The following is a 27384-nucleotide window of genomic DNA, read 5'->3' on the forward strand; positions in this document are numbered from 1 at the left end:
TTATTTTGTCGAAGTACTTTTATATTATATAATTAACGAGAGATTAAAACGTCGTGGATATATTAATTAATTTAAATAGTATTCTAAAATATTCGAAATAACTATAGAGCGTACGAAACGCTATTTTTTATTCGTTTCTTTTTTTAATCTATATATATATATATCCGATAAGTATATTTAAATATATAAAATATCGTACCCTTATTGATTAACTTTATAATTTAAATATTAATAATAGTAGGTAATTATTTTTTATTATTTCGTTATTTAATTACTAATAATTTATATATAATCGTAAATCACTATTCTTTTTCCGTATAAAGAAGACGGGGTATTTTACTAACGATATAAATTCCTTAATATAATTCTTTTTTAAATTTTTATTTAAATATTTTTATAGCTTTTTATTTTATTTATTATTAATATAATATATTTTAAATAACTATAATTTAGTTTCTTTTTTTAATTTAATTTTATAATTTTATAGCCCTCGCTTTAAAAACCCTTCTAAATATTTAACCGTAAAGGCTAAATATCTTTAATATTTTATTAATATTACTTTTTTTTCGCTTTTTTTTATATTATTATAATAAATATATTTATTAAGCTTTAATATTTTTATTAACGTTATTAATTTTATTTTTTTAATTTTATTATTTATATCGATAAACTATATTATTATTTTTTAAATTCTTTACGGTAATACCGTAGAGGGTACTTATCCTATACTTTACTCCGTATATATTTTTAATTTTCTATCGTTAAATAAATACTTTTAAAAAATTTTTAATTATAAATAATTATTATTCCTCTAATCGATATTTAAATTATAATTTTTATATTATAATTACTTTAGGATTATATTTTTCGAAAGTCCTATATCTATAATATTAAATATTATTAAAACTATTTTACTTTTGATTATAATATTTAAAAGTAATATTTCTTTATAAACTTTTTATATAAAAAATAGTTTTTATATTATAATTTTTTTTTTATTTTTTTTTATAATATTTAAGCTTAATATAGAAACTATAATAAAATTAAGTTCGTATTTATATTACTATTTATTAATATTATTATTTAAAAAAGTTTTATTATTTAATAATTTAAAGGTATTTATTTTTTTTACTTTTTTTTATATAGTAGCGACTTTACTAATAAACTTTAATTCGTTATTTTATACCTTTACTTTATATTAATATTTTCGAAAATACCGTTTATAATTTATTAAAGGTTAATAGCCTCCGCGAAAAGCCGTAAGTAGTTTCTTAAGTAATTATATCGTTTAAAAATATTTTTTTACTTTAGGTTAGTTAATAATGTAAAGCTTTTTAATTATATTTATTTAACTTCTTTTTATTTCCATTTTTTACTTTTTTAATATTTTTTCGTATTTTTATTTAATAATAATTCTTCTATTTAATTTTATATACTTTATTTTAATAATATTATTTAACTTTTTTCTATAAATATATTATATAGTTTAAGCTTAAGTATTATTTTAATCTTATTTTTTTTAAAAAGTATATACTATCGTTTATATTTTAATTATTTATATACTTAATGTAATATCTTATATATTATAATATAATTTATATAATTTAAAGGTTATCCTTTAATTTAACCGGATTTTAAACCTTTCATAAAAAATAATTATTTAAATCTTTTTACTAAACTTTTTTTTATTTAATTATAGTTTTTTTAATTAACTATAATTTACTTTGCTTACTTACCTTACGTATCGGCTAATAATCGTATAGTAATTTATTTTAATAATACTTTATATATTTATATATAATATATTAAAATTAAAGTATTTTTTAATATTTTAAATATTTAAAATAAAATTATATTATATTTCCTTTATAAAATATATACTATATAGATATTTATATATCTCTTAATAATTTTGCGATCCTAATATTAATAACCTTTTTACTTTTTTAATATTTTTTTAAACTTTTATATATAAACTTTATAAATTATAATATATCTTATAAAATAATAAATCTATACTTACTATATTACCTTTCCGATATTATTTATTTAATAAGTTTTTATATAAAACTATTATCTTTAGCGACTTTTATAATAATTTCTATAGTAATTCATATTAATTAATTTTATAATATTTATATTTAAAAATCTTTTTTTTTATACTCCGCCTTTAGCTTTTTTATTATTTCCCGTAGCTTCTAAAACTTTACTTCTTTTTATTTAATATATTAATTAAAGTTTTCTTTTAATCTTACCGCTCCGCTTTATTAATACTTAATGATTATTATTTTTATAACCCTCGGTCTTTTTAATATAATAATAATTACGATTTTTTTTTAGCTGAATCGTTTAAATACTTAATAATCTTTTTAAAAATATTTTCTTTTATTATAATTAAAATACTTAAAATTGTTTTTACTTTAGCTTTAGCTTTATAGCCTTTACTATTATATAGCGTCGATATTTATCGGTTCTAAATATATAATATTAAAGTAATTAATATTAAAGTATTATTTTTTACGTTTATTATTAAAACGGTTATTATTAAAATATTTTTTATTACTATAGTAACCCCTATTATTACTTGTCTTTTCCGTATAACGTTAAAATTATTAATTATCGATCCGTATAATTATAATAATATATTTATTAATAATATTAAACTTCGACTTTTTATATAATTTATCCTTTATTTTTTTTTTAAAGTTATTATAGAAAAGCTATATTAATCCTTTATTATTAATAATACTATATAAATTATCGATTTTAAATAAAATTATATAGTTAGCCGTTAAGCGTATTTAATATAAATTTATAAACTTTTTTTATATATACTTTATTTTATCGTACTTCTTAAATATCTTTTTTAGTTTAATTTTAAAAATATAATAGTTTTTAAAATATTTTATAATAATCTTTTTTTAATCGGCTAATTTCTTTTTATAATAATTATCGAAATTAAATTTAAATTACGTAAGAGCTTTATCCTTAAGTTTAATAGCTATAAAGATTATTTTCGACTTTTTGTTAATAAATTAATTTAAGTATTAACGAAAACAGATTTTAAATTAAATTAAAAACCCTTTAAACTTTACTTTTCCTCCTCTATAGCGCTCCGGTACCGGAAACTTAAATATTACTTTAAGTAAGGTTAATATAATAATAATTTATTTCCGGATTTATTAAACTTTATTCTTAAGTTCCTTAAGTTGCTATATTATTTATTTTATAGTAAATCGAATATTAATAATAGTAAAAGGTCCCTCGCTGCTTGGGCTAGGCGGGACGCCTCTTATTTAAACGTTTTAAGTCCGGCTATAGTAATAAAGAAACGCTTTTAATTTATTTATAATAAAGTTAAAATAAATATATAACGTATAACGAATCCCTATTTAGAAGCTTTAAAAAGGATATTAGTTAAAGGTTATTTTTAAATAATTTTAGTTCGGTATAGCTAAATAATATATAATAAAATATTTTAATATAATTATAAAATACTATAAATATAATTTAAAATATATACTACGGAACTATCTATCTATACTAACTAGTTCCTCCGTATATATATACCCTGTGCCAAGCCTGGCATTATCCTGGATCGATAAACTCGACCCTCGATCCTATCGATACTATCCCTCCGGGGTTAACTCCTTTAGCTCGACCCTCGATCCCAATGATCCTATTCTGATTAGTCCTTAACCCTGTGCTAATAATTGGTCCGTGGTGCGCCTGCACCCCACTAGGTGTCAAGTCGTGACACGCGCATACGGTCCGTCCTGCCTGTTGGCTTAACTGTGACAAGTTTAAATACTAAATCAATATTTTTTATAACAATATTTTTTTATTTCAAATAAAAATTTCAACATCATTTTATCATTTTTATTACTATTTGATATTAAATTTTTCATTATAAGTATATAGGTAAAAGTAGAGATATAATAATTTTAATCAAGTTAATATAGTGTTAAAATACAGCTTTTGTTTATGGATTTCACAATGTATTTGAGCCCTGTAAAATTTAGAGCCTCAGAAGCAATACGATGGCTTAGATTAGCATTCATTAGTGACTACGGTTGCCGGAGCGAAACTCGGCCTCCTGAAGCAACCCGAAGTCCTGGAAAGCCAAGCGCTAAAGCTAGTGCCTTATAACAGTTAAACGGTAGTATAACGTAGCCTATAACGTAGCCTGTAACTTTATTTTAACTAGCGTACTTAGCAGGCGTTTGGGCTCGAGGACGGAATTAGCCTCGGAGAGCAAGTGGAGGACTAACGGCTTATAAAACCTTTACTTTACACTCTATTTATTATAATATGTCTTAACTTATAGGTTCAATCAATATACTAGTTTACTATACCTATCAGTGCCTCACGAGCCTATATTATAGTGATTACTTTATATATATTCCAGGGCACTATCTCTGTAATTCACCTTTCTTTAGTGCCTCGGCAACTGTCGAATGCTGCAGTTAAAGTCTTCTTCGCTCTCAGTACACTGCGCCGATAGCTATTCGAGCCTATATTTTACAATATGACGAACCCCTATCCAGAACCTCTGAAAGGGATACTGGTTGAAGGCACTTCTGAACAATCCTAGTTCGGTGCAGCTAAACAGTGCACAACAAAATGTCTTAATATAAACATAAGATACCGTGAATACAAGCTTGAATTGCATACTACGGAACTGTCTATCTACATCAGCCAGTTCCTCCGTATATATAGACCTTGTGCCAAGCCGTATTTACTTCTGCTCAGTGTCCTTGGCACACTGATTATGACTGCTTGGTCTGCTCAGTGCCCTGAGCGTACTGATCAGTCGTCCCTTACTGTGATTGGCTCTCTTATGCGTTCTTCCGATTGGCCCCTGCTCCCGTGGCCCCACAACCCGTCCTGTACCAGGGTTGTGACATACAGGCTTCAATAGCACTTATTTCAACATCCAGTTTTATATATTTAAAGTTATCATGGTTTTTTATTATTAATGTGAGGGGTTGTTAATTTATAAAGCTAAACTAAAATTCTAAAGTTAATTATAAAATATAAATTAATATTATTAATATTTAGTAATATATATTTCATGAATTAAAAGAGAAATAAAAGATTAAAGTAAAAGTAAGGTGAGATTTTTAGGCTATAAGCGAAATTTTTAGGCACGATGTAGAATTAAAATTCTAGCAATTTAATTTTGGACTACTTACCTTATCGTCCGTTATACCCAACGCCCAATTGGAACGACTTGAAAGCGTGTTCAGCCCCAGCTGGAAAAACCGGGGAAACCATTGCGCAAACCTCCATCAAAATCAAGGGTCCAAAAGAGGGCTAGATGAGAATGCATATATTTGGGAACTGGTCCCCCGTGAATCTAACTGCCACATGTCGTCGATGGCCTGGAACCTGCCACGCTCTCTGGCTCTTGTCTTCCTTGGTGTTTCATTCCTGGTGCTCTGAGACGGTGATTTGCGCTACCCTTGTCGCGTCGATCAGGTCTTGGCCAACCGCGCCAACCACTCGGATGCCGGTGCTCTCGATCCCTCATTGTGGCTGAGCCCCTTTCCACTCGAGAAACACAGCGGCAAACCGTCAACACAGCCGCTTGGCCTCGCACTCCCTTTTGCAAATCTGCGCTGCTTCTGTGTGAAGGAGGCCGGACCAACTCATCATCAAGGTTCAGACTCCAGATCGGTTAATAATAATTCCTATTGCAACAGAAGGAGATTCCCGTTTAACATCTTCAAGAGTCTTGCTTGGGAAGCGCATCGTTGGATGCTGCGGCTCGTTTGGTATCTCATCCAACATCTTATTGTTTTTTTCGCTGGACACTGGTGGTCAATCAATCTTTTCCCTTGTCGTCGCATCTGCAGTCCGACAATCTCGTCACTGGTTTTACCTCCGTTTCCGTACCTACCTACGATCTACCTTGCCTGCGAATACTACGGAGTATCCCTCTCACACCAACGGGTCTAGTCTGCGGCACCGGGTAGTGTGGCTGCTGTCCGCCCCCCCGGGCTCCTCTCATTGTTCCTGTCGCCGCAACTCACCACCACCATCACACCGCACTTCGACTTCCCGCGCCCGCCCCGGCTTCTTCTTGTCCCTCTTTCATTCCTCTTTTCTGGGGATTAGCCAGGGGCTTCCCGATGCCCGACGATTCCATACGCCCTCTGATAACTGCCCGCTCCATCTCACCTGCTCCGACATTTCCAACTCGCGATACATTCGATACTATGGATCTCGCCGGCGATAACGTGGTGAGGAAGGGCAAGCTTTCTTGGGTTGTTGCGCTATCCTACGCTATCGACTGGATCATTCTCATCGCCGTTGGCGTCGTTGGATACATTTTAGGTCATATTACACCAAACAAGCGGCCGTTCGCGCTCGACGACCGCAATATTTCGTATGTTTTTAGGTCCCCTCCTCCCGCAATTGATGTCAGAGCCGCTGAAGCTGACGTTTGACCATTTTTTCACTCTAGATTTCCGTATGCCGAACAAGAAACAGTGCCAGTGTGGCTCGCGGTTGTCATCAGCGTCATGTGCCCGATTGTCATCATCGCCGTCATCTGCCTCGTTTTCGTGCCCGGTTCCACCGTCCCCCGAGGAACACCCAAGTCGTTAATATGGCAGCGCAAGCTCTGGGAGCTGCACCAAGGCTGGTTGGGTTTGGCTCTATCTGTTATGGCAGCTTGGATCATCACCAATGGCATGAAGAACTTGTTCGGAAAGCCGCGTCCGGATCTTCTTGACCGGTGCCAGCCAGACATGGAGAACCTCAAGGATTATATCATTGGCGGGCTGCTCAGATTGAATAGCTCATTGACTCCAGGCCACATCCTCGGTCCTGGCACCCTCGTGAGCCCCAATATTTGCACGAATCCCGACAAGGCTGTGTTGGACGATGGCTTTAGGAGCTACCCTAGCGGCCATTCTAGTTCAGCCTCAGCTGGTATGTAAACTCTTTCACAATGTCAAGGCAGTATCCAAACTAACAATCCTCCAGGTCTCGTTTACCTCTCCCTTTTCATTGCGAGCAAGTTCGCGATAACAATCCCGTTCTTCTCTACTTCAGGCTCGTCGGCCGATCACGAAACCACCGCCGCCGCCTTCCCCTCCAGAACCCGCATTCCCAGCGTCAAGGTCAGCGGTCCGGATTCGTATGAGCTTTCCAATCGCAGCCCCTCAGCCCTCACCAACTCCATCGAAGACCCGGCCCTCTTATCCAAAGGCGTGACGGCAACGAACCGAAAGATAGCAGCTGTCCGCCGTCAGGCCGCGGCGCCACCTCTGTATCTCCTCCTGGTAGCCATCATCCCCTTCTTCGCATCAGTCTATATTGCCGGCTCCCGCTGGTGGGATTTCAGGCACCACGCCTTCGACATCCTCTTTGGCTACCTCATCGGCCTCGTCGGCGCCATCTTCGCCTTTAGGTATTACCACCTCCCCATATCGCGCGGTGCGGGCTGGGCATGGGGACCCCGCAGCCACGACAAGGCCTTTTGGGCGGGTGTGGGAAGCTATAGCTATGCCACGAGCCGCACGCGCGGCACGTACCGCTCGGGCGACGAGGAGGAGGCCCTGGGCGCGCCTATCGAGCCGTACGGACGGGGAAGCGGCATGAGCAGTGTCGCTCCTGTGGCGCCGAGAAAGGGCGGGTCGCAAGGGATGGACGCGAGGGACGAGGATACGTCATATACCGGGGCTTTGGGGAACGATCACAGCCCTGAGCCACATGCGAGATGAACAACAATAATAACATGATTTGATCGTTGACTCGTTGACGCTTTGTTTCGTGTTGTCATTTGGCGGAGGTAGGTGGGTTCTGGATACACACATGTTATTGGAATGACACAAACGACTGGGCTGAATATGGGACTGGACTTCAAGGACGGGCTGGTTTAGGGAGGTGCTGTTTTTTCTCTTTTTTCCTTTCCTATTCCCCGAAAGGCAGGCCGCTTGATTGATTTGGAAAAGGGGCGAGGCGAGTGCAGGAGGGGGTAAGGTCGTTTTCTTTCCGACAGGGATTTATTGACTCGATCAGCGTTTGGTCGCTTGGTACAACCTCTATTCTTTTGTCGACTTTTTTTCATTTGGTAGTTTTGAACAATTCTTTGCAACGGGCGTTGGGGGCAAGCCATTTCCTTTAGGTGTGTATCATAAAGACAGGTATCACAGGCCTTTTTTCATCTTTTTGGGTCCGTTGGCTGGGCAGAATCACATCTGTTTTTACAATCAATTAATCTGTGTGGACCACATGCTATGTGTGATATCACTTGAGAGAAGCTGAGCATATGGACAAGGCGCTGAACCGTGAAGAAGGGTCGGTATGAGTCTCATTACATACAGACAGCCTGGTAAGAAGTACTCATCCAGGTCAATGTACAGCTACTTCATCAGTCCTAACACCGATCCCCACACTCATCCAATTAACCCCCTCATCCCCCTCCCTCCGCAAGCCAAGCCCCCTTTCTCACAGTGAACGCCAGAGTGTAGATGCTGCCAACCAAAGCCCAGTAAAAGTTCCATATGTGTTGCGCGTGTGGTATTGTGTTGTTAGAATGCTGTGACAAGTGACCGCTCCTTCAACAGTGCGTTGCAGCGGAAAAACCCCATCAAGACCAAAATGGAAAAAGAACGCTGAATCAAAAGCCCCAAGAAAAAAGCCCAGAACCACTACCAGAAAAAATGCGTGATCCGTTCAAATGTAAACCAAACACCACCACTTCCTGACCCACAGAACCCATCTACACATCGTGCCCCCACCTGGGCTCGCCACCCACGCATACGTTCATCCAGTCTCGATTCACTGCAGTGTAGCGACCTCTCCAGCACCCCGGTATTGCACCACCGCCGCAGGGTTGTGATCCATAGCATCCTCCATCATCTCCTCCTCTTCGTCCTCCTCCTCTTCGTCCTCATCGTCGTCCTCCCCGTCCACCTTGGCAAAGCCGCTGTCCACCTCCATCTTCCGCAACCTCCTCCTCATCTCCCCCCTCTCCTTGTTCTGCCACCTCACCAGGGCAGCCGCGGCGTGCACCTTGAATCCGTAGACGCGGGGAACGTACCGCTCTGTGGTCTTGGGGGGCACCAGAGCGGGATAGACCTGGAAGAGGATGTTGTGGAATGAGGTCCCAAAATAGGCCCCGTCAATGGCGGAGTGGCGGGTTGATTTGGGGTTGTAGATGTCCTCGCAACGGGCGCAGTAGAGCTTGACAGCCTTTTGGTTGGCCACGTCCGAGAGGCCCATCGGGAGGAGGGGGTGGGAATGGCACATTACGCGGGGGCATTTTCCAAAGTCGCATTTCTTGTACTTCTCCAGCTGTTTTTGGTGGGTGATTTATATCAAATTAGCTCTCCAAAATATGAGAAGGAACAAAGGTTTGAAGGGATGCGAAATCAAACAAAACATACCATCTTTGCCAGGCCGCGCGTAGTGACGATATACCGAGCGTGAATAAGTCCATACAAATGCCTCGCCGACTTTTCTATGGTCTCACGCATCTCATCGTCGCAGTCGAGGTCGAACACGTCCGTGATCAGGTCGAGCGCGTATTGGTAGTACTGAACCTCGGTGTTCAGTCCCGTCAGGTTGAAGCGGTCTGTCAGGTAGTCTTCATCGATTTCGCAATAGTATTCGTTGCCGCGCGACGAGATGAACTGTTGTGATGTGCGCCTGTTAGCTGGCATGGTGTTTTTTTTTCCTTGCTAACGAAGTGTATCAGGGGGAGAAAAAGGGGGGGGGAGGGGGGGAAATATATGGCATACCCAATCCCTCCAGTAACTGGTGTAGTCACTGTCTGAGTCGCTTACAAAATCATCCATGCCGGCCATGTTTGTCGCGCGCGCAGAAAGGGGCCTATGGTCGAAAGGATGATTTATCTGTCTAGGGATTCAGGCAACACCCTAAACCAACAACTTGCTGGATAGGGGACGGGACACGGGAGAGGGTCGACGGGAGGAGCTTGAGTGAGAGCGGTCTGGGTTGGCGGACGCGTTGTACGTGACAACGGGCTGAAATAACACTTCTGAACGCCGATGATTCGTGTGCGATGCGGCTCTTCGATGGTATGTTGGCCAAATCTTTGGCTGACTTGGACTGGCCTTGAGGTTGGATTGATGGCCTGTGGTGGGGGACTTTTGCGCACTGTGGTGAAGAGGGTCCCAAAGCGAGGGGCAGGGACCTGCCATTATTTCTGCCGATGTACACCGCCTCCCCTATCAACCTGACCCCTACGTAGTCTTCATGTGCAAGTCAACGACAATATATTGCAGCAGAAAATCAAGACATGATTGTTGTGTCAAATTGAAGCAATGCAGTTCAGTCACTGATCCAGCCACATCACCAATATATTCTAGCACACAATCCGAAGCCAAACCATCAGACATCACCCCCCTGGAATCTAGCCTGAAATGCCTTGATCAGATCTCCCATCGACTTCTCATAGAGCTCCGGTTTACTCGTCGTATTCTTGACATACTCATTCTGCTCCAGCGCATCAACCCACTTCTTCCACCTCATCTCCAACAGAGGTTGCGTCCATCCCGGCAGTTGGCGAAGAAGGTAAGGCAAACGGATCGCAAAAGGGGCGAGGTGAATGTCGACAAGACTGAAGTGGTCACCCAAGAAGAACGGTCCGTTTTCTTCGGCGTGTTGGACCAGCTCGGCGATATCTCGCTCCAGCTTTTCCGCCGCTTGTCTCTTGGGTTCCTCTTCAGTAGCCGATACGAGGAGGTAAAATGATGGAACTATTCTTGAGTTTATCTGTTCACGCGATTAGTCCTGTTTCAAAAAAGAGATGATGAAGTGGATGTCGACATGGCCTTCTTACGAATTCTATCCACAGCCGACAATTTGCTTTCAATCTTGCATCAGTAGGCAGCAATACTAAATTTCCATGGCCTGAATCTACGAGCTTTTTCAACTCACTTGTCAGCATCGAAGGCGTATCACGACTAAGCATCAACGCCCAGGTGGGCACAACACCTACATATTCAAGAATGACTGTGCTTTCTGCGCAAGCCCAGTCACCTTGTCGAATGGCGGGCACCAGGCCTCTCGGATTCGCTTCGAGCAGCAGGGTAGGCTTCGGCTTTTGCAGAGGGTAGATCTCGCAATATTGATAGTCAAACCCTTTGGCTTCCAGAGCAATCCAGACTCGTTGCGAAAAGGGGCTAATCGGCTGCCGTTAGCAGTGAGAGCTGAAGAGGGCCGAATGGCATTGCTCGCCTACCAGAAACAGGATGCGTAAAACTTGATCACGCCTTCTTTGGCATGCTTCTTTCCGGTCTCGGCGGCAAGCCCCGTTGCCTTCCAAGGTGATAATGACGACGGCTTTGGTGGGCGTTTCACATCCTTCTGTCGTTTCAACCGCTTCCGTTCCCTCTCCTGCTCGGCCAACTCTCGATGTCTTGTGCTCTTCTTGATTTGATCACTCCTTGCCAAGTCATGTTTGTGCTCTGCTGGTTTGCCGTCGCCAATGCCGTTTGTGACACTTCCGTTGATGCGTTGAAAAGTGTAAAAAACTTGGTCCTGATGTCGGATACGCGCAAGAGCCTGCCCAAGTTCCGGATTGTTCGTGGCGGCAGCTTCCAGTTCCGCAGTAGAACCTGGCTCATACTTGGTAATTTTTATCTTGACATCGCACAAGCCAAGACCGCGAGCATTTCGTTTCCTCTTCTTCTTCAGGGGGTCATCTGACTTTTTGGTTCCCGAAGGGCGGCCCTTGAGACGACAGTCATAATACTTCGCTTCAAAGGGCTTGCTCTTGTACTGTTGCGTCGAGCGGTGGCTGTAAATGTTGTCGGTCCAGGGGAAGTACGTCTCGTACCTTGAAGCCGTTGTGTTCTGTTGAGTATACCATATTCACACAAGACAAATGAAAGGCTCAGACTCACTCCTCGTTGCTCAGTAACACGATATCCTCCAGATCAAACAACTTTTGTCTCCATGCTTTGACCGCCGAGGACTCCTCTCTCAGCGGAGTGACGCCATGCCCACGGTGTGATGTTGGCTGAGCGGGTGAGTTCGGTGTCACTGCGGGTGAGCTCAAGCCGTCAAAAAGGCCAGGCGTAGTAGAAGACGCAGGTGTGTCGGTATGCCTCCCGACCTCCTGGCCTTGGCGCTGATGAGGCAGTTGCTTTCTCTGGTGTGTTTGTTGCTGTCGATGCTGGTGTGCTTCATGGGCCACGGTTTTGATATCAGCTCGACGGTTGTTATAGTTGCTGGCATACCCACTCAAGTCAGCGGGAAAGACAGGACTATTGCCCGGAAAACTATCAACTCGTGGCACACTTAGAGCAGGTAGGCTATGGTTCGAGTGAGAGTGTTGGATTTGTTGCGAATCCCCAGCTTCCCGGCCGCTGTGAAGGTGAAGTTGATGCTGCGGTCCGTGATGTGGGTGTAAGTGCAGTGGGGAGCGGCTTGAAGAACGGGGCCCAGCTTCAACGCCAGGCGCATACAATGAATCCATGATCGGTTTTCGCAGACATAAATCGAGACGGAGCCTTGCGTGTGAATATACACAGGCTTCAACTTGCAGTGGTCATGATACTCTTCTTAACCAAGCTTAGTCCCCAGTGACGAATCACGAGTAGGCTCCCACTCCTGGCATGCAGTTAGTCTGAGGAATCCCAACTGCCGTATGAGATATCGAGAACCGTGGAGGGCAGGGTGAAGGATGCCGGGCATCGGCAGCGGCAAAGAGGAAGTCTGCTGAAAGGCTGAAGGCCAGTCGAGGGGTTGCCTTGCCGTTGCACGGACCACACATATCAGCCTGGATGGGCTTGGCGCCCATGATCACAATGCCTCGTTCCCGAACGAGAGGTGAGATTGGGGATGTTGGTATGCTGATTTATTATATCAGGCACCTATAGAGCGCCCGATTCGATGATGATAGTAAGGTAGCAAGTGCTGCTCCAAGAACTAACTCTCTGTTGTTCTCTATCCAACTTGGCGCAATCCTCAACCATACTACTCCAACTGTTGTTATAGACACTACTATGAATAGTCGTCTCTGTTTTCCGACCGGGTGCCGCTGATAATGCTCCCCGCATCACTGGCTGATTGACCCTCCAGCTCTGAATCGCTCCCTCCAATACGTCTCGAAGCATCGCCTATCGGCCTGAATACACCACTCGAGGGTATCTCTAGTCTCCCCATAAGCCCGTTCCCTGCCACCACCCCCCTGTCTGGTCGTCCCCGTGTTGGGATGTTTACCATTTCCATAGCTTCTCGAAGCGTATCTCCAGTCTCATCAAGCGCGGCCAAAAAGCGCGCGAGCTCCTTGCATAGCTCCCAATCCTCTTCGAGCATTGCTCGACTCAACAGGCGCACACTCTGTTCGCTCGCAGTCGCCAACTCGTCGAATGTATGAAGAACCAGGAGGTACCCGCCCGCTGTCTTGAGGCTCCCACGCTGAAGGCTTTCTTCGAACAGCTCCTGGGGGGGGGGTAGATAGGCGAATAAGGTGCGCCAGGAACGAAGTTCGGTTTTGCGTGTACATTGCACAACAATGTCGAGGTACTGCTTGAAGCATGACAGAAGAGACAGCACACGAGGCAGAATTGCATTCTCAGGTGCCGGAGGCGGATGCGCGTCCACTTCCTCGTCCAAGACATGATGCAGCAGTACCTCGAGAGCGTGCGCAAAATATTCAAGGTGCTCATGCTCCCGAGCAAGTTGTAACGCCTCTGTAGACTTATTCGCAACCAAATATGACCGGAGGATATCGGGTAGGAAAAGGTGTGTCTGCAGACAGTGTTAGTCGAAGGTGTCTGGATAAAATTCATCTGAGAAACCCTTACCCTGATACAAAAACGGAAGAATGAAAAATTGATATCACGGCGTTGAATCAGCTCTGATTCGACACCGAGGATGATCGCCTTTCCGAGAAGTGTCGAAAGTGGATAGAAGTCGACAGGTGTAGAAATCATGGATGGTATGTCCCTTGACACTTCCCCCGATATCGCCTTCAGCACGGGATCCATATCCGCCCAGGCTTTGAGCTCGGTGCCATCAAAGATCCAGAGAGAATCCTGCAGACTTGGATCGGAGGGCCCGTTTTGAAGTTCGCCTGATCTCTGCGAGGCCACTTCCAAGAACGGCTGGTCCCTCATACTGGTATAATACTCGACATTGTGACAGATGACACGCATGTCGTATTTCAGGTTATTCTCTTGAACCGAAGGTCGCAACAACACCAGCTTCCCATCTACCAGAAACAAGACAGATGCGTGGGCAACATCCTGTGATGGGTCACCCTCCAGCAGTTGTCGCTCCGGCAAAATCCAGCTCAGTCCTCTCACTCTTGCAGGTGATCTCACAATGCCGTGAAATGCGATATGGCCGACCTCTATCAGCCGAATCGAGCCTGATGCGGGGGCAAAGATGTAGTGATATAACAGATTGTCGTATGTGTAGGCCAATAGTGAGTCTTCACCTGTGGAAGTGATGAGAACCACGGGTGCCGACATCTGTTGAACAAACAGAGCTGTACCGCTATCAAGGGCCGCCTCGCGAGAATATAGACGCAGCTCGAAAGACCTGTTGGCCTCGACAGCAGCTACCAGTATATTCTGGTACCAACACAGCCCTCCTCTTACTTGAAACTCGTTTTCCAAGGCATCGTTGGCAAAAGTCTTCCACCGGCCACTGTTCACGCTGTAATGCGCCAGCCCTCTCCGGCCCGCAACAGCAACATACCGGCCATCAGCCGATATGGCCGTACACTTGATCGGCCATTGATTGAGCAGATAGGTAGATGGTATTCTGGCTGTGTGCCAGAGCGAAGGCTCAGCAGAGATGGATGTGAGGTCGGGCAAGTCATAGCCTCTGTAGACCATGACGCTCGCGGTGCTTTGGAGAACGGTGCGAAACAAGTTTGCAGGACTGTAGCAGCCAGTAACTGCGCTTCGTGCCATTTCCAAAAGCCAAATCGCATCGTGGTTCTTGTTGGTCAAGAGCAGCTCACAAGCGCCACCGACCCAAGCAGCATCCTGGACTCCAGAGAGCCACTCCTCTCCGTTTGTCGAAGCAATCAAATGATCAGCATGAAAGCTGCTGCTGAGTGGCTTTCCGTATACGCTCCACGTGGCCCATCCCTTCTCGTACCCGGCAAACAAGCAGTAGCCATCTGGTGAGTAGCTCAGCGTGGTAAGCTTTCCCGATGCACCAGGAGAGACAGGAACACTGTGGGTATGGGAAGATGGGATATTTCCAGAATAATCGCGAGCCGAATACACGCGGACAGTGCCATCTGCGCAACCAACGGCGATTAATGAGAACCGAGCATTGATCACGCACCGTACAGCATGATGCTGCTCAGTGCTTGGTACATGAAAGCAATAACCCTTGAATAACTTCTTGGGGTCTGGTGTTTCGTCAGACTCGCTCGACTTCTGATTTGGATTCAGCCGCTGAACCGCATATGCCTTTCCATCACTCGTTATCCAGGTCGAAAGATTCATAGGTCTGTCGTGCGTCATCTCTTTGACTGTAACCTTTTTCTCCAGCCAAGCCATTCTGCTCAGTAATTCCGTGGTGGTCTGGCTGCCCGAGCTGTCGGGTGACCAACGTATGCACTGTACAGCGGCAGGCTTGCGCGTAGCCACCACCAACTCATCATCCAACGCCAAAGCGCTCTCGATCCCAGCATCCACCTTAATCACCATCCGGAAGCGAATGCTCACATCTCGCACGCCGGCCCCTTCACCTGGGCCCCACAGTATCTGATCTGGGGCAGTGTATCCAGGATCCCCAGCGTGGCTTTGGCGTCTGCGCTGAACATTGGTATGGCTGGCAAAATGCGGTTTGTATACTCGGGAGTCGGCATCTGTGGCCAGGGAATAGGTTATCAGGTATCCCAGGCTTGTATGTACAACGAATATGGCAGAGTCGGGTCGCAAAAGCAAGTTGATGTTTGTTCCATAAGATTCGAGAGAGGCTTCTGATCGCACAACCACGGCAAGGACGACAGTAGGCTAGTAATACGGTGTCAGTACCTCAGCGCAAGGCACATATCAAGCTTCAGAAGGAGACAGCTGTTCCCACCTTGGTCTGCCACACCGTCATGGAGGTGGGTGTGATGGTAGCGAAGAGGTGACCGGACCGAGCCACGCGCAAAGCAACAACGGGTTCGTGAAGGGGAATGCCAGGGAGTTCTGGTCCTGGAGAATGCTCAGGGGTTCCGTCTTCTGGATAGTCATGCTCGACAGATTTGATGCCCGGCGTCATTGGCGTCATGGGGGTGGGAGGTGGAAGCAGCCCATCCTGGCTCGTTGACGGGTTGGGCGATAACAGAGACGAATTCTGGTCAGGTGTTTGTCCCGAGGCTCCTGCGCCGGGAGTGGGAGGCGGCAAGCCATCGTGAGACACAGAGCTGGGAAGGGCGCCGGGTTGGCGAACGGTGTTGGTCGCATATATTCGCGGGGTTCCAAGCGGCCAGTACATGGCTCCTTCACGGCGGCTTCATGCGCATCCACTGACCACGACCTCGGTATCCTTGGACCCAGCGCGTCGTCAATTCATGACGGGATGGAATCGAATTAGTCAAGAGGTGTTACCGATGACTGCATCAAAAGCCCCAGCCAACGGTTTGTCCAAAAGCAAGACGGACAATGCAGGACAAGACCATCCGATTTGGTTGAAAGGAGGTTGACAGGTGTGATCTGGGTCCAGATGTCTACTACTGCAGGCCCCACTTGTATTGTGTCCAAGTGGGGTCCATCCTAGACAACTGATACTTTGTTGAACTGTTAGTGAGAGACACCATAACAACCTCTCTCCTCCAGCAGATATATCGCCCAACATCATGCTGATGGTGTTCCGTATATGCTGAGCACATTTTCGGCTCCAGGAAACCATATCCCGTCTCTCTCTAAGATCTCGCTTTCTTATTCCCTGCTGCATTATATGGTTGTAGCGTGGGTCCCTTGTCTGGTAGATATCTCCCGTGCTAACGTTTCTCATTCACCCCAATTCAGACTTCAATCTTTTCTTTCTTTACTGTTCTTCAGTGAACTCTGGCGATGTATTCTTTGCTTTCCACTTGCCTAACCTTGGAAGCTCCACAGCAATGAATGACTACACGAGCCCACATATGCAAAACACAGGTCAATGTGTAGTTGGGTGGTCCGTAGCCTGTATTTTAGGGACTACCCGCTGCTTACAGTGACCAGAGTCGCTACGTGTCCCAAGAAGTGGGGCAACCCGGAACTTTGGGGTGCGGCTAAGATTCAACAACTGCCGAGCTGATCTCTAACATCCACTCATTCGTCATTGCTATTTTGCGTCTCCTATCACGCCTGGATTATCGATTTCATGTGAATATTGAGCAGGCGCATTAGAGTTGACCCGGCATTTAAAGCACTGCAGGACCAACCAACCCTACACGTCGCTTGACATTTCGTCCTTTCTTCGTCATCGCTCATCGGAGACAGGGCCATTCTCTCACTAATACGTCGTCGCCAATATTTTGATATCTTTTGAAGATGCCACCTCCAGTTCGCAATAGACAGAGCCTATCCAAAGACAAGTTTGTGGGATACTTTGCACCACTGAAAAGTCAGACATACCACGAATCCACCCAAGCTAGAGGAGGCGGAGTTGGAAGGTTAGTTCTCTAATCTGAACGTCTTGTGGTAGGCATGGCTCATTCGAATCCAATTCCAGTATTCGCTCGATAGCTTGGAATCCCGTTGGAAGCCTTGTCGCAACTGGTTCGGCCGACAGAACCCTTCGTGTTTGTAAGCGATTCAGATATCACCTAGCCACCACCAGTCAAAGCTCACAAGCATGCTAGGGAATCCTGAAAAGCCCAATGCGCGGTTCTCGACCGATTTAAAGGGTCATGCTGCAGGCATTGAGAAAGTGGCCTTCAATCCCGTCAAGGATGCAGAACTTTGCAGTCTCAGCAAGGACGGTGTTGCCAAGTTCTGGGATGTAAGAACGAAAGCCTGTGTGAACGAGGTCAAGGACCTTGGAGATGCACACGCCCTCGCCTGGGCCCCTGATGGGTCCTCACTTCTTGTAGGAAACAGGGTGAGTTTACCAAATGACTTGTCACTGCAGCATGGACGACTGACTTGGCTTGAACGCAAACAGAGTGGTGGGCTTTTCCGAATCTCGCCAACCGAGTCCGCCATTCTTTCATCTCATCCACAGCCCGTTGAGGCGTACCAGATGTCCTTTTGTTGGTCGGGCAAGAAAGTATTTCTCCCGACAAGGGAAGGAAGTATCCGCATCTTGTCTTATCCTGAGCTGGAGCCGATTCTGCACGTCAACCATGCCGTCAAGCCTGGCGAGTCAGATGAGTTTATTCTCAAGGGGCACACAGCCCCATGCCTGACGACCGAACTGTCACCCACCGGAAAGTACGTTGCAACAGGAGGGGGGGACGCAATTATGTCTCTATTTGAGACGCAAGACTGGATCTGCAAGCGTACGAATACACGCATCGTCGGGCCAGTGAAGAGCATCAGTATGACAACAAACCCCCCCTCATGGCCTGTACATTCATGCTAATCTGATTATAGGCTTCACGTTTGATGGTCGATATGTCGTCGGTGCCTGTGAAGACGGTATGGCAGTCTGTCACTTTTCTAAAATAGAAAACCTGATGCTAATTCGATACTACAGGCCCTGGTTTGGATGTCACCCATACAGAGACAGGGGAGCATATTCACACGTTCAAAACAGCTGGACCTTGTCATGCCTTAGCGTGGGCGCCAACTAGGTATTGTCTGGCCTATAGTGATCTGGGGATTCTACGCATCATTGGACTCGATGCGGATAGAAAATAAGGCGCAATGGGCTGCCAGACGACGGCACATAAATCAGCAGTGTGGTAAGCTGCCCCAGATTCAAGGCGAATGGTGCCCAGGCTTGTTGATACGTCTAGCCCCTTGCGTTCGCTCATTCCAACAATCGCCGGGGGAGACTCGGCATGGAGACAAGCGAGCTTTCGGCCAGGTGTGGCCGTGACGGCAGGGCTATCAGCACGGTGCAAAATTACCCCGACTTGACGACCATTTTCCAGGACGGCTATGGCATCGCCATAGATCGAGGTGGCTGTGCGATGGGCCCTGTCTGGGAGATACTTTTGAAGGCAAAAATATATATGCGAATGACGGAAACCACGTGGAAGAGATGTAAGTCCAGGCGAGACGGGTCGTGAAACCACGGCCCGTGGGAGGAAGTTGTACGTTGAAAACAGAGCTCATGTGGTACAGCTATCATGTATTGTTACGGACCACGCAGTATAGCAGGCCCCATACGCTAGCGAAATGCTTCCATCAATGAAGATAACGATTACAGCCTACTCTTTTACACTGACCTAGCAGTTGTGGACAGGAAAAGCCTTCTCCTCTTACCACTTTTTAAACTTCATAACAACAGCAACAAGGATTTTCTGAACTCAAGGGAATTAATTAGCCAATCAGAGCGTCATCAGATAGAGGAAGATGCAGAGAAGGGTGTGGAACAGACAATCTGGTGGGCTGTGACTATTAATAATACTACCTACCATACAGGGGACAAAGGGATGCATCAGAGAGGCACAATTGGGTGCGTCTGACGCTTCACAACTCTCACAAATGCAGAACACAAACTGTGAAAATATACTGTGTATACAACAGACGGGGGGGTAGATAGGCTGGAAGAGATAAATGGGGCTGAAGCATAAATGTTTCCTCAAGTCGACCACCTAGGCCTGAATAGTACAAGGGCCCGTGATGTTTCTAAAAACGGTCTTCCATCGCAAGCCTGAGATGCAGGTGCTTGGCCGTTGGGATGATCGATTCGGCGGGGCCCGTTGAGCTGTGCTGGTAGCGCATCGTCAACGGGGCGGGCGGAAACCTGGAAGGAGGGGTCATCATCAAAGGGTAACGTGGGGATGGCAAGCTCTATCAAAAGGATACCGTGTGCTGTTTCTTCATTGGTCTGTCGTCACTGGATGTGGGACACGACTGCGGCGCTGTTGCCTTGCGCACCAAAGGGAAAAGGGTTCTGTACATTTGCTTCATTTGGCTGCCACTGCTAGCTTCGCATCGCGTCCATCTCATTTGCATGGTTGTGGGACTTTCAAACGGCCTGGAGAGAACTATACCGTGACCCTTTCCCAGGGTTCCAATTCCGACCGTCACTTCAGTGTGATTGGAGACTGTCCGCGAATAGCACCTCGAAGGGCCGGACGGGGGCATCTGATACATTACATACCTCTCTCCTACCTACCCTTCATCTGCGCTCCATTAATTCCCTTACCGCTCTCTCTCACTTTCGACATCTCACAGCCCGAGTCAATCCTCAGTGTCCCTGGCTGCGTATTCCCGTGTTGTTGCGCGACTTGCCCAAGTACACCCCCTCGCCGCCAATTATTTACTGGCAAAGCCTCAAAAAGCGGAACGTCGATCAGCTGAAAGTGCCAGGTCCCAAGGACGTGGACACGGCACCTTTGCCTTTTCCACCTTAATTACTTCCCCAACACCAACTCAGCGAGTGCGCCGGACCTACCCCGTTCTGCCGCAACCCAGCTCTTCGTCTTCTATGATAACCCCTCCGAGCGCCGGATCTCAGTTGCGCTGTCACCGGAAGCGCTTGTGCACAGTGTTACTAATAGGCGATTGAGAGATACACAGTCCGGAGAATTCACATTGAACGCTCGCCTGGCCATACCATTGGAGCCCGCAGCCTGGGCAAAGGACCCCAACGACTTATACTCTACCAATTCCCACTTTTGGTTGCAAAGCAACGTGTTGCACTATGTCGTCCTCTTCTTCAGCTACCCCTCCTGACACCATCATGTTGTCGGATCCCACTGCCGATATTGGAGACGCCGTCAATCGCATTGACGTACCAGCTGGAGGCAACTCAAGCGTCCCAAAGACGAAACGGCTGGCTTGTATGATATGCAGGAAAAGGAAGCTGAAGTGTGATGGCATCAAACCTAGCTGCAGCACCTGCTCCCGTCTCGGGCACGCCTGTCAGTATGATGAAGTCAGGAGAAAGAGCGGGCCCAAGAGAGGCTATGTGAAGGCGCTGGAAGAACGATTGAGTATGCAGTCTTGGTTTCGGCGAACCCGGCCGACTGTTATGTCTATGGGACATGTGCTAATTCATGCCATGCAGAACAAGTTGAGACCATGCTTAAGTCCCAGGAGGTCACGTCAACAAGTCCGGATGGAAGCAAAGCTATGCCAACATCTGTCGACAGCGGATCGAAGCAACAGCGCCCTATGAACCAACGAGCCGCTGCGACGGCAAACTTCAATGTCACAGATCCCTCCATCGGGATCGCAAGCAGCCGGGACATGGATCGATGGCCATTCAACCCCGAGTCTCCGAACAGGGTCGACGAGTTCAACTTCAATAGTAACATGATGGGGATGAGCGCAGTCGATGGAAACTTCACGTGGGAGATGATTGGGCTGGGGCTGGAAGAGCCATTACCTCCCCAAGAGACCATCGATGAACTGTAAGCTAAGGCTGTATCCTGGTTATAGGAACCCTCCTCGCTAACGTTCTCCTAGTCACCAGATTTACTTTGAAAAGATTCACCCTTCAGTACCCATGATTCACAAATACCGGTATCTGGCTGCTATGAACCTGTAGGTGGCCATCATTAAGCCAAGATTCGACGCACGGCTGACAACTTGACAGCGCCCCTGCACAACGCCCGCCTGTCTGCCTCCGGTATGCCATGTGGACATTGGCATGTTCCGTCACCGAAAAATATCAAAATCTCAAGGACCTTTTCTACCAGAGGGCACGAAAATATGTTGAAGCGGATTACATCAAGGGGTACGGTGAACACATGATTTCGGTAGCTCATGCGCAAACGCATGTCCTTCTTTCGTCGTATGAGTTCAAGTGGATGTACTTTCCTCGAGCGTGGATGAGCACAGGTTCAGCTGTCCGGCTGTGTCAGATGTGAGTGGTGCCATGCATGATCGGGCTATGAGGTGTGCTAACAATGTACCAGGATTGGCCTCCACCGCCTGGATGGTGCTGGTCTGGATGTGAAGCAGTGCCTACCACCAGCTCGCGACTGGACAGAGCGGGAAGAAAGGAGGAGGACATTCTGGATGGTTTTCTGCCAAGATCGATATGCGAGTATCGGCACGGGGTGGCCTATGACTATTGACGAAAAGGACATCCTGACGAACCTCCCATCATCAGACGAAGCGTTCGAACATAGTCGCCCCGAACAAACGCCATCCCTCGCAAACGCCATGAGCCCTCAAGGTGCCGGGAAACTCACGGCTTTTGGCGGCATTGTTCTTTTGGCTTGTTTATTTGGTCGCAACCTCGTACACCTCCATCGTCCAGATGCAGACGAGCGCGACCACGACCTCAATGGCGACTTCTGGAAGAGACATCGTCAGCTGGACAACATTCTACTCAACACCTCTCTATGTCTGCCTTCTCAGCTCAAACTGCCAAACGGCTTGACGAACCCCAATATTGTCTTCATGAACATGTGCATACACACCTCCACCATTTGCCTTCACCAGGCTGCCATCTTCAAGGCAGACAAGAACAGGTTACCAAACTCGGTGAGCTCGGAAAGCAAAGTCCGTTGCATCACATCAGCCAACGAGATCGCAAGCATAATGAGAATGATATCTCATCTCGACTTGTCCGCGGTACGGCATTTCTTCAAGTTTTCCAAGGTTTTATCATTGCTGACGTCTGTCCAGATGAACCCCTTTATATCTTTCTGTCTTTACGTCTCAGCTCGGGTGTTTGTACAGTATCTCAAGAGCAGGCCTGACGACAGCCAAACCGCCGATTCGTTACGCTTCCTTCTTGCGGCCATGAGTGCCCTCAAGAAACGAAACCCTCTGACAGAATCCTTCCTGGTTCAGTTGGACGTGGATCTAGAAGCCCTTGGTGTGCGAATTCCAAAACTGAAGAGCGCTTTTCCACGAAGCACCGATAGTGTATGTCGCTTCCATCTACCTTGTTCAAGCATATAAATTTCTAACATCCTTTTGCAGCCGGGTCCGTCAAGGAATCCACATTCGAGCCAACTCAACCGCGTTCGCGAGGAAGCGACCAGGAACGGTGTACCTTACACCAACGAATGCCACTTCTTGAAGGGCATGGGCGATGACGGCAACCCAGCAAACGCACCTGACATCGTCGAAGCCGACCCCCCGAACCCAAACATCTCTGGCTTCCCAGCGACAGAGCCAGCCAACCTCCCAACACGCGAACGCGTCCAGGCTCCCTATTTACCAGCACAGGGACTAATGCCACACAGCTATCCAGAATATGGTGCCCCAGAAATAGACCCAGGCAACAACGACATGTCCGCCACACCACCCAGCGGCGGGCAGTCAAGCCGACCAACGCCCAATTCGAGCACCGCATCCGAGACGCTTTCTAATCTGACGCCTGGGGGGAATACGTTCGAGACGACAAGTTCGCCTACATCGCTGAAGAATCTGATGAATATGCCGGGGACTACAACGCAGGGAGAGATGGGGGCGAATAATGCTGGTTTCAATTTCAACGACCCGCCTTTTGTGTTGGGCTCTGGGGTGTCGGAGTATCCTGTGCCGAGCGGATGGGGAGGGGCGGGGGACATGTCTGTGCAGGCGGGGATGACGCCGGGGACGGAGAGAATGCTGCAGTCGATGATGGCCGGGTCGATAGATGCTATGGATATGGGGTGGGATCCGAATACGTAGGTTGGGTCTTGGTTGCTATCAATTCATGAAAGAGGGTTACAAACTTGGTGTTCTGGAGGCTTCACTGTTGATACACATTACATGTTCAAGTCGATATCACGATATCACTCATGGGGATGGCAGCGATTGCAGCTGGTTGAATATATCTCTCGGCTTTTGATTTGAAGAATATTATGATATATCCCAATTTGTAGACAGACTGTCATGAGAAATTGTAAATCACAAACAATCCTTGATTGATAGAAACGGGTTAGCAGTCCTGTCCATTATTGAGAGCTCTTGAGTTACAATACCTCTGTCGATATCACTCAATGAATGAACCACCATATCAAACTGCTCCCGTGAGCTACATGTCAAGGCTTGTGTGGCCACTGTCATTAAGGCTGGCAACTCAATCAAGATTCTAGATCATGTTATGCTTGCTGGCGGTTCAGCTGAGGGGAATGCAGTGTCAAGTTGGACAAGCCATCGCAGCTGGCCGTACATAGTTGGTCACAAAAAGGGGTCTAAAAACAAGCCAGCTCAGTTACACTGCCACACACCATCATTACTATCCCGTCCGTCCATAATTAGTAGCATAAAGATAATCCCAAAAAGTACCCTGAGCCCACAGTATTAACATTTCCCAGAACAAGTACGAAAATAGACACAAAAGCCCAAGCTGAGACCGCCACATCCCCTGATTATGCTCCCCTCGCTCACCTAGCCGGCAACTCAATGGTGCCATTCACAATATTGACAACACCGCCACCCCGTTGAAACTGATTAGCGTTCCCTCCCCTGAGGGGATACTGCCCACCTATCGCCCCCTCCATCACCGCTTCGTTCCCGTCCGAGTGTTTTATCCCCTTCCCAACCCGAAACCGAACCTTGTCCCTCATCATCGCCCACTTATTCCTCACCCCAAAGACCTGGCCCTCCGCAACCGCACCCGAATACCCCCCTCCCAATTCTTCCAGACTTTTTGTCTCTAGTCTCCTCTTCAGCTCCCCGTCTGGGGTGCTGTCATGGACAACGCGCTGCACATCAGGCAGATACGCCCATGAATAGAACGCTCCCAAGGCCATAAAGGTTGCAAACAGCAAAAAAACAAGCCCTTGTCTCGTTGTGGATTTGTAGCCCGCGTTGATGCCGTACACGATGAGCACCGCCACGATGGAGCCGACCTTTCCTGCTGCGGCTGAAATTCCGTGACTTTTGGACACCATACTGTCAGATTTACCTACCCACTGGGTTGAAAGTGAAGTTGAAGAAAAACTTACCAAGTACACCGATAACACGTCGGGAAAATTTCGGCCGGGATGATAAAGGTAAGTGTATTCGCCCCTAAACCGGTCAGTCTCTCTCTCCTTCCTCTGTCTCTCTGTCTCTCTGTCTGTCTGCTCCACAAATAGCTAAAAAAAAAACATGGACGAAGAAGGGGGACACACCAAAATTAAACATGAAATGACAAATCGCCACGCACACCACCGTCCCCCAACTCCTCTCCGTGTGCGCCACCCCATAGTACAGCCCCCCAGTCACCAGGAACAACACCGTCAGCACCCCAAAGCTAGCCGTCAACCACTCCCTCCTCGGTATCCTGTTCGCAAACACGACAAAGCACGCGCTCCCCGCTATCGAAGCGAGGGACACGGTTAACAGATACTGCTTCGTCTGCTCGATCAACGTCTCATAGATAGTATTGCACGGCTTTGTGGCGTCCGTCTGCCAGGTGGGCAGCCCGCTCCCGGCAGCCCAGGATGGCACCGCTGACCCGGGTGTGTTCCAACATTCGAGATCAGCGGTGATGCTCACTGCGTCGGTGGTGGCCCAGAGGTCAGACAGCGTGCCGCGGTTGTCGAGCGAGAAGCCATAGAACGAAACGTCGAGGTAGAACCACGTCATGGAGGTTCCCAGGAGGTAGTACCAGTTCTTGTCGCGGATGAAAAAGTTGTAGAGGTCCGACATGGAGAACTGCAGAGAGGTGGCGGGTTCATCGGGCTCTGGCGGACTGGCGGGGAGGGTCAAGGTGCCGCCCCCGTTGGCAATTGTCTGAACCGTGTGGCCGTTGGAAGAGGGGAAGTCGTTGCTGTTGTTCTCGTTCCCGGGGGCTCCGTAGACCCGTTGGGTGTCCCTGAAGGCGTTGCCGGGCTTGTTTTTTACTTCGAGGGTGTACAGCCCGCAATCGTAAAGAAAGAAGCGGAAGATGATGGCCAAGATGGCGGGGACGGCGCCAGATCCGATGACTATACGCCAGATTCCATCGATTATTCTCTTGCACTCTTGTTCGTTGCGGGTATCGATTCCGCATTGCAGTTCGTGCAGCCTGTGGGCTCTGTTCTCGCCTAACAGGACGAACAATCCCACCAGCTGGGCTAGAGCCTGGCCGACCGGTTGCATGAGAAATACCGACGACAGCATTGTTGCTCTTGAGGAGGTGCTTGACCATTCTGATGTTATCACTGCCGACAAGGGGTATTCGCCGCCGATGCCTGGGAACGAGGTTAGAAATCAGGTGTGGTTCAGGGGGTGTCTGGGGCATCTTACCAATACCCATCACAAACCGCCACTACACACACACTTGCATTAGAGTTATGCAGCTTATCCAGAGCGACGGTTGCTTCAACTTACAAAAGTAAACAAAGCCAGAAACGAAATATCCCCATAACCTGTGCTCGTTGTGGCGACCCCTATAGTCGAGACGATCACGAGCACAAGCTCAATTCCGTACAATCTCGTCCTTCCATATTTATCGGCAAGATAGCCAAACAACAGTTGACCGACCACAGACCTAATTACAAGACATGTCAGCAAACGCGAGCGTGTTATCACACAGTCAAAATCATTTACCCAAGCAGCGTGAAAAAGTTGATGATCAACCCACACCATCTCTCATGAGGAAAGTACACAAACGATAGAGAGGCGAGAATGACATTGGTCGCGAAGAGGTTGTATCTAAATTGCCACAAAAAAAAATGTTAGAAAAATCGGCGGCGCGTCGTGAATGAGAGATGAGCGAGTGTAAGACGCACGAATCAGTAAGAAAACCCGAAGCTGCCACCCCCCAGATCCGAAGATTCCACGAGTTCAAATCCAATTCATACCGAAGCTGCTGGCGATCCTGTGTAGGGGAGAGTTGTTTACAGTTATCAGCCTATGGTCATGCTCATGGCCCAAAACATACAAGGAAAAGTTCCCACCTGAAGGTCTCGTGGCGGCAGCCCTGAGCTGTCCTCACCCAGATACCCTCTGTTCCTCTTCCGTTCGGGATCGGGATACATACGGCCAGTCATCGGGACAAGTGTGCTCGAGGCTCAAAAACACTTTTTCTCGCCGCTAGTCGCTCATGGTGTTGAGAAAGCGATAAAAATGAGGGACTGGGGCAGCAGACAGCAAGCATCTGTCCATGATAAAAACTGAAGCTTGGCTAACATGGTCGTTTCAAAATCGGGATGGCGTCCCAGGTGTGCCAATTACTACCAAGCTTCTTCTAGCCTCAGACATAAGGGAGTACGTATTCCATCAACCCAGCCCAACCCGGAGGAGTGTGGGTGGTGATTAATTACTGACTGGGCAGGTGGGGAAGGGAAAGCTGAAGGCTTGGCCTCCCCCAGACCTCTGGACTCCTTCCGACCCCCAACTACAGCAACTGCAGAGAAAGGACTCTTCACCCCGCATGCTATGTAGGTGGCTTGACCAGGCTACAGTGTTGTTCAGAGGGATG

General features: G+C 46.6%; 7 protein-coding genes across 7 annotated transcripts; 3 read left to right on the forward strand and 4 right to left on the reverse strand.

Moving 5' to 3' along the window:
* The first annotated feature begins 5194 nt into the window (after positions 1–5194).
* On the forward strand, positions 5195–8243 carry QC761_113890 (uncharacterized protein). Its single transcript, XM_062874669.1, has 3 exons — positions 5195–6391; positions 6470–6939; positions 6994–8243. Exons 1-3 carry the CDS (start codon positions 6135–6137, stop codon positions 7731–7733), a joined length of 1467 nt encoding a protein of 488 aa, XP_062737755.1. The 5' UTR covers positions 5195–6134; the 3' UTR covers positions 7734–8243.
* Positions 8244–8425: 182 nt separating this feature from the next.
* On the reverse strand, positions 8426–9821 carry CKB2 (casein kinase 2 regulatory subunit; the record flags this gene model as incomplete). Its single annotated transcript, XM_062874668.1, has 3 exons — positions 8426–9309; positions 9402–9647; positions 9756–9821. The coding sequence occupies 3 exons, from the start codon at positions 9819–9821 to the stop codon at positions 8794–8796; spliced, it is 828 nt and encodes a 275-aa protein (XP_062737756.1). The 3' UTR covers positions 8426–8793.
* Positions 9822–10368: 547 nt separating this feature from the next.
* Positions 10369–12460, reverse strand: QC761_113870 (uncharacterized protein; the record flags this gene model as incomplete). The annotated part of the gene is made up of 4 exons (XM_062874667.1): positions 10369–10752; positions 10820–11162; positions 11222–11818; positions 11886–12460. 4 exons carry the CDS (start codon positions 12458–12460, stop codon positions 10369–10371), a joined length of 1899 nt encoding a protein of 632 aa, XP_062737757.1.
* A 527-nt stretch (positions 12461–12987) lies between these two features.
* On the reverse strand, positions 12988–16644 carry RIC1 (WD40 repeat protein; the record flags this gene model as incomplete). The annotated part of the gene is made up of 3 exons (XM_062874666.1): positions 16039–16644; positions 13794–15968; positions 12988–13737 (listed from the first exon to the last, which is right to left on the reverse strand). The coding sequence occupies exons 1-3, from the start codon at positions 16435–16437 to the stop codon at positions 12988–12990; spliced, it is 3324 nt and encodes a 1107-aa protein (XP_062737758.1). The 5' UTR covers positions 16438–16644.
* A 600-nt stretch (positions 16645–17244) lies between these two features.
* QC761_113840 (uncharacterized protein) lies at positions 17245–19622 on the forward strand. The gene is made up of 6 exons (XM_062874665.1): positions 17245–17599; positions 17659–17732; positions 17789–18027; positions 18091–18466; positions 18522–18566; positions 18625–19622. The coding sequence occupies exons 1-6, from the start codon at positions 17478–17480 to the stop codon at positions 18786–18788; spliced, it is 1020 nt and encodes a 339-aa protein (XP_062737759.1). The 5' UTR covers positions 17245–17477; the 3' UTR covers positions 18789–19622.
* Positions 19623–19991: 369 nt separating this feature from the next.
* QC761_113830 (uncharacterized protein) lies at positions 19992–23928 on the forward strand. The gene is made up of 7 exons (XM_062874664.1): positions 19992–21037; positions 21112–21457; positions 21513–21590; positions 21643–21912; positions 21965–22628; positions 22683–22925; positions 22983–23928. Exons 1-7 carry the CDS (start codon positions 20746–20748, stop codon positions 23676–23678), a joined length of 2589 nt encoding a protein of 862 aa, XP_062737760.1. The 5' UTR covers positions 19992–20745; the 3' UTR covers positions 23679–23928.
* Positions 23929–24062: 134 nt separating this feature from the next.
* QC761_113820 (uncharacterized protein) lies at positions 24063–26953 on the reverse strand (the record flags this gene model as incomplete). The annotated part of the gene is made up of 8 exons (XM_062874663.1): positions 24063–24872; positions 24941–25004; positions 25109–26152; positions 26208–26229; positions 26292–26451; positions 26511–26615; positions 26693–26781; positions 26861–26953. The coding sequence occupies 8 exons, from the start codon at positions 26951–26953 to the stop codon at positions 24377–24379; spliced, it is 2073 nt and encodes a 690-aa protein (XP_062737761.1). The 3' UTR covers positions 24063–24376.
* Between the last annotated feature and the right edge of the window lie 431 nt (positions 26954–27384).

This window comes from Podospora bellae-mahoneyi (assembly GCF_035222275.1).
Source record: "Podospora bellae-mahoneyi strain CBS 112042 chromosome 1 map unlocalized CBS112042p_1, whole genome shotgun sequence".
Taxonomy (NCBI): domain Eukaryota; kingdom Fungi; phylum Ascomycota; class Sordariomycetes; order Sordariales; family Podosporaceae; genus Podospora; species Podospora bellae-mahoneyi.

Coding starts and splice junctions, on each gene's coding strand:
- QC761_113890 (XM_062874669.1), top strand. CDS start 6,135: ATGCCCGACGATTCCATACGCCCTCTGATAACTGCCCGCTCCATCTCA. Junction 6,392..6,469: donor CTCGACGACCGCAATATTTC/GTATGTTTTTAG, acceptor TTTTCACTCTAG/ATTTCCGTATGCCGAACAAG. Junction 6,940..6,993: donor TTCTAGTTCAGCCTCAGCTG/GTATGTAAACTC, acceptor ACAATCCTCCAG/GTCTCGTTTACCTCTCCCTT.
- QC761_113840 (XM_062874665.1), top strand. CDS start 17,478: ATGCCACCTCCAGTTCGCAATAGACAGAGCCTATCCAAAGACAAGTTT. Junction 18,028..18,090: donor CACTTCTTGTAGGAAACAGG/GTGAGTTTACCA, acceptor GAACGCAAACAG/AGTGGTGGGCTTTTCCGAAT. Junction 18,567..18,624: donor CGTCGGTGCCTGTGAAGACG/GTATGGCAGTCT, acceptor TCGATACTACAG/GCCCTGGTTTGGATGTCACC.
- QC761_113830 (XM_062874664.1), top strand. CDS start 20,746: ATGTCGTCCTCTTCTTCAGCTACCCCTCCTGACACCATCATGTTGTCG. Junction 21,591..21,642: donor TATCTGGCTGCTATGAACCT/GTAGGTGGCCAT, acceptor ACAACTTGACAG/CGCCCCTGCACAACGCCCGC. Junction 21,913..21,964: donor GCTGTCCGGCTGTGTCAGAT/GTGAGTGGTGCC, acceptor ACAATGTACCAG/GATTGGCCTCCACCGCCTGG.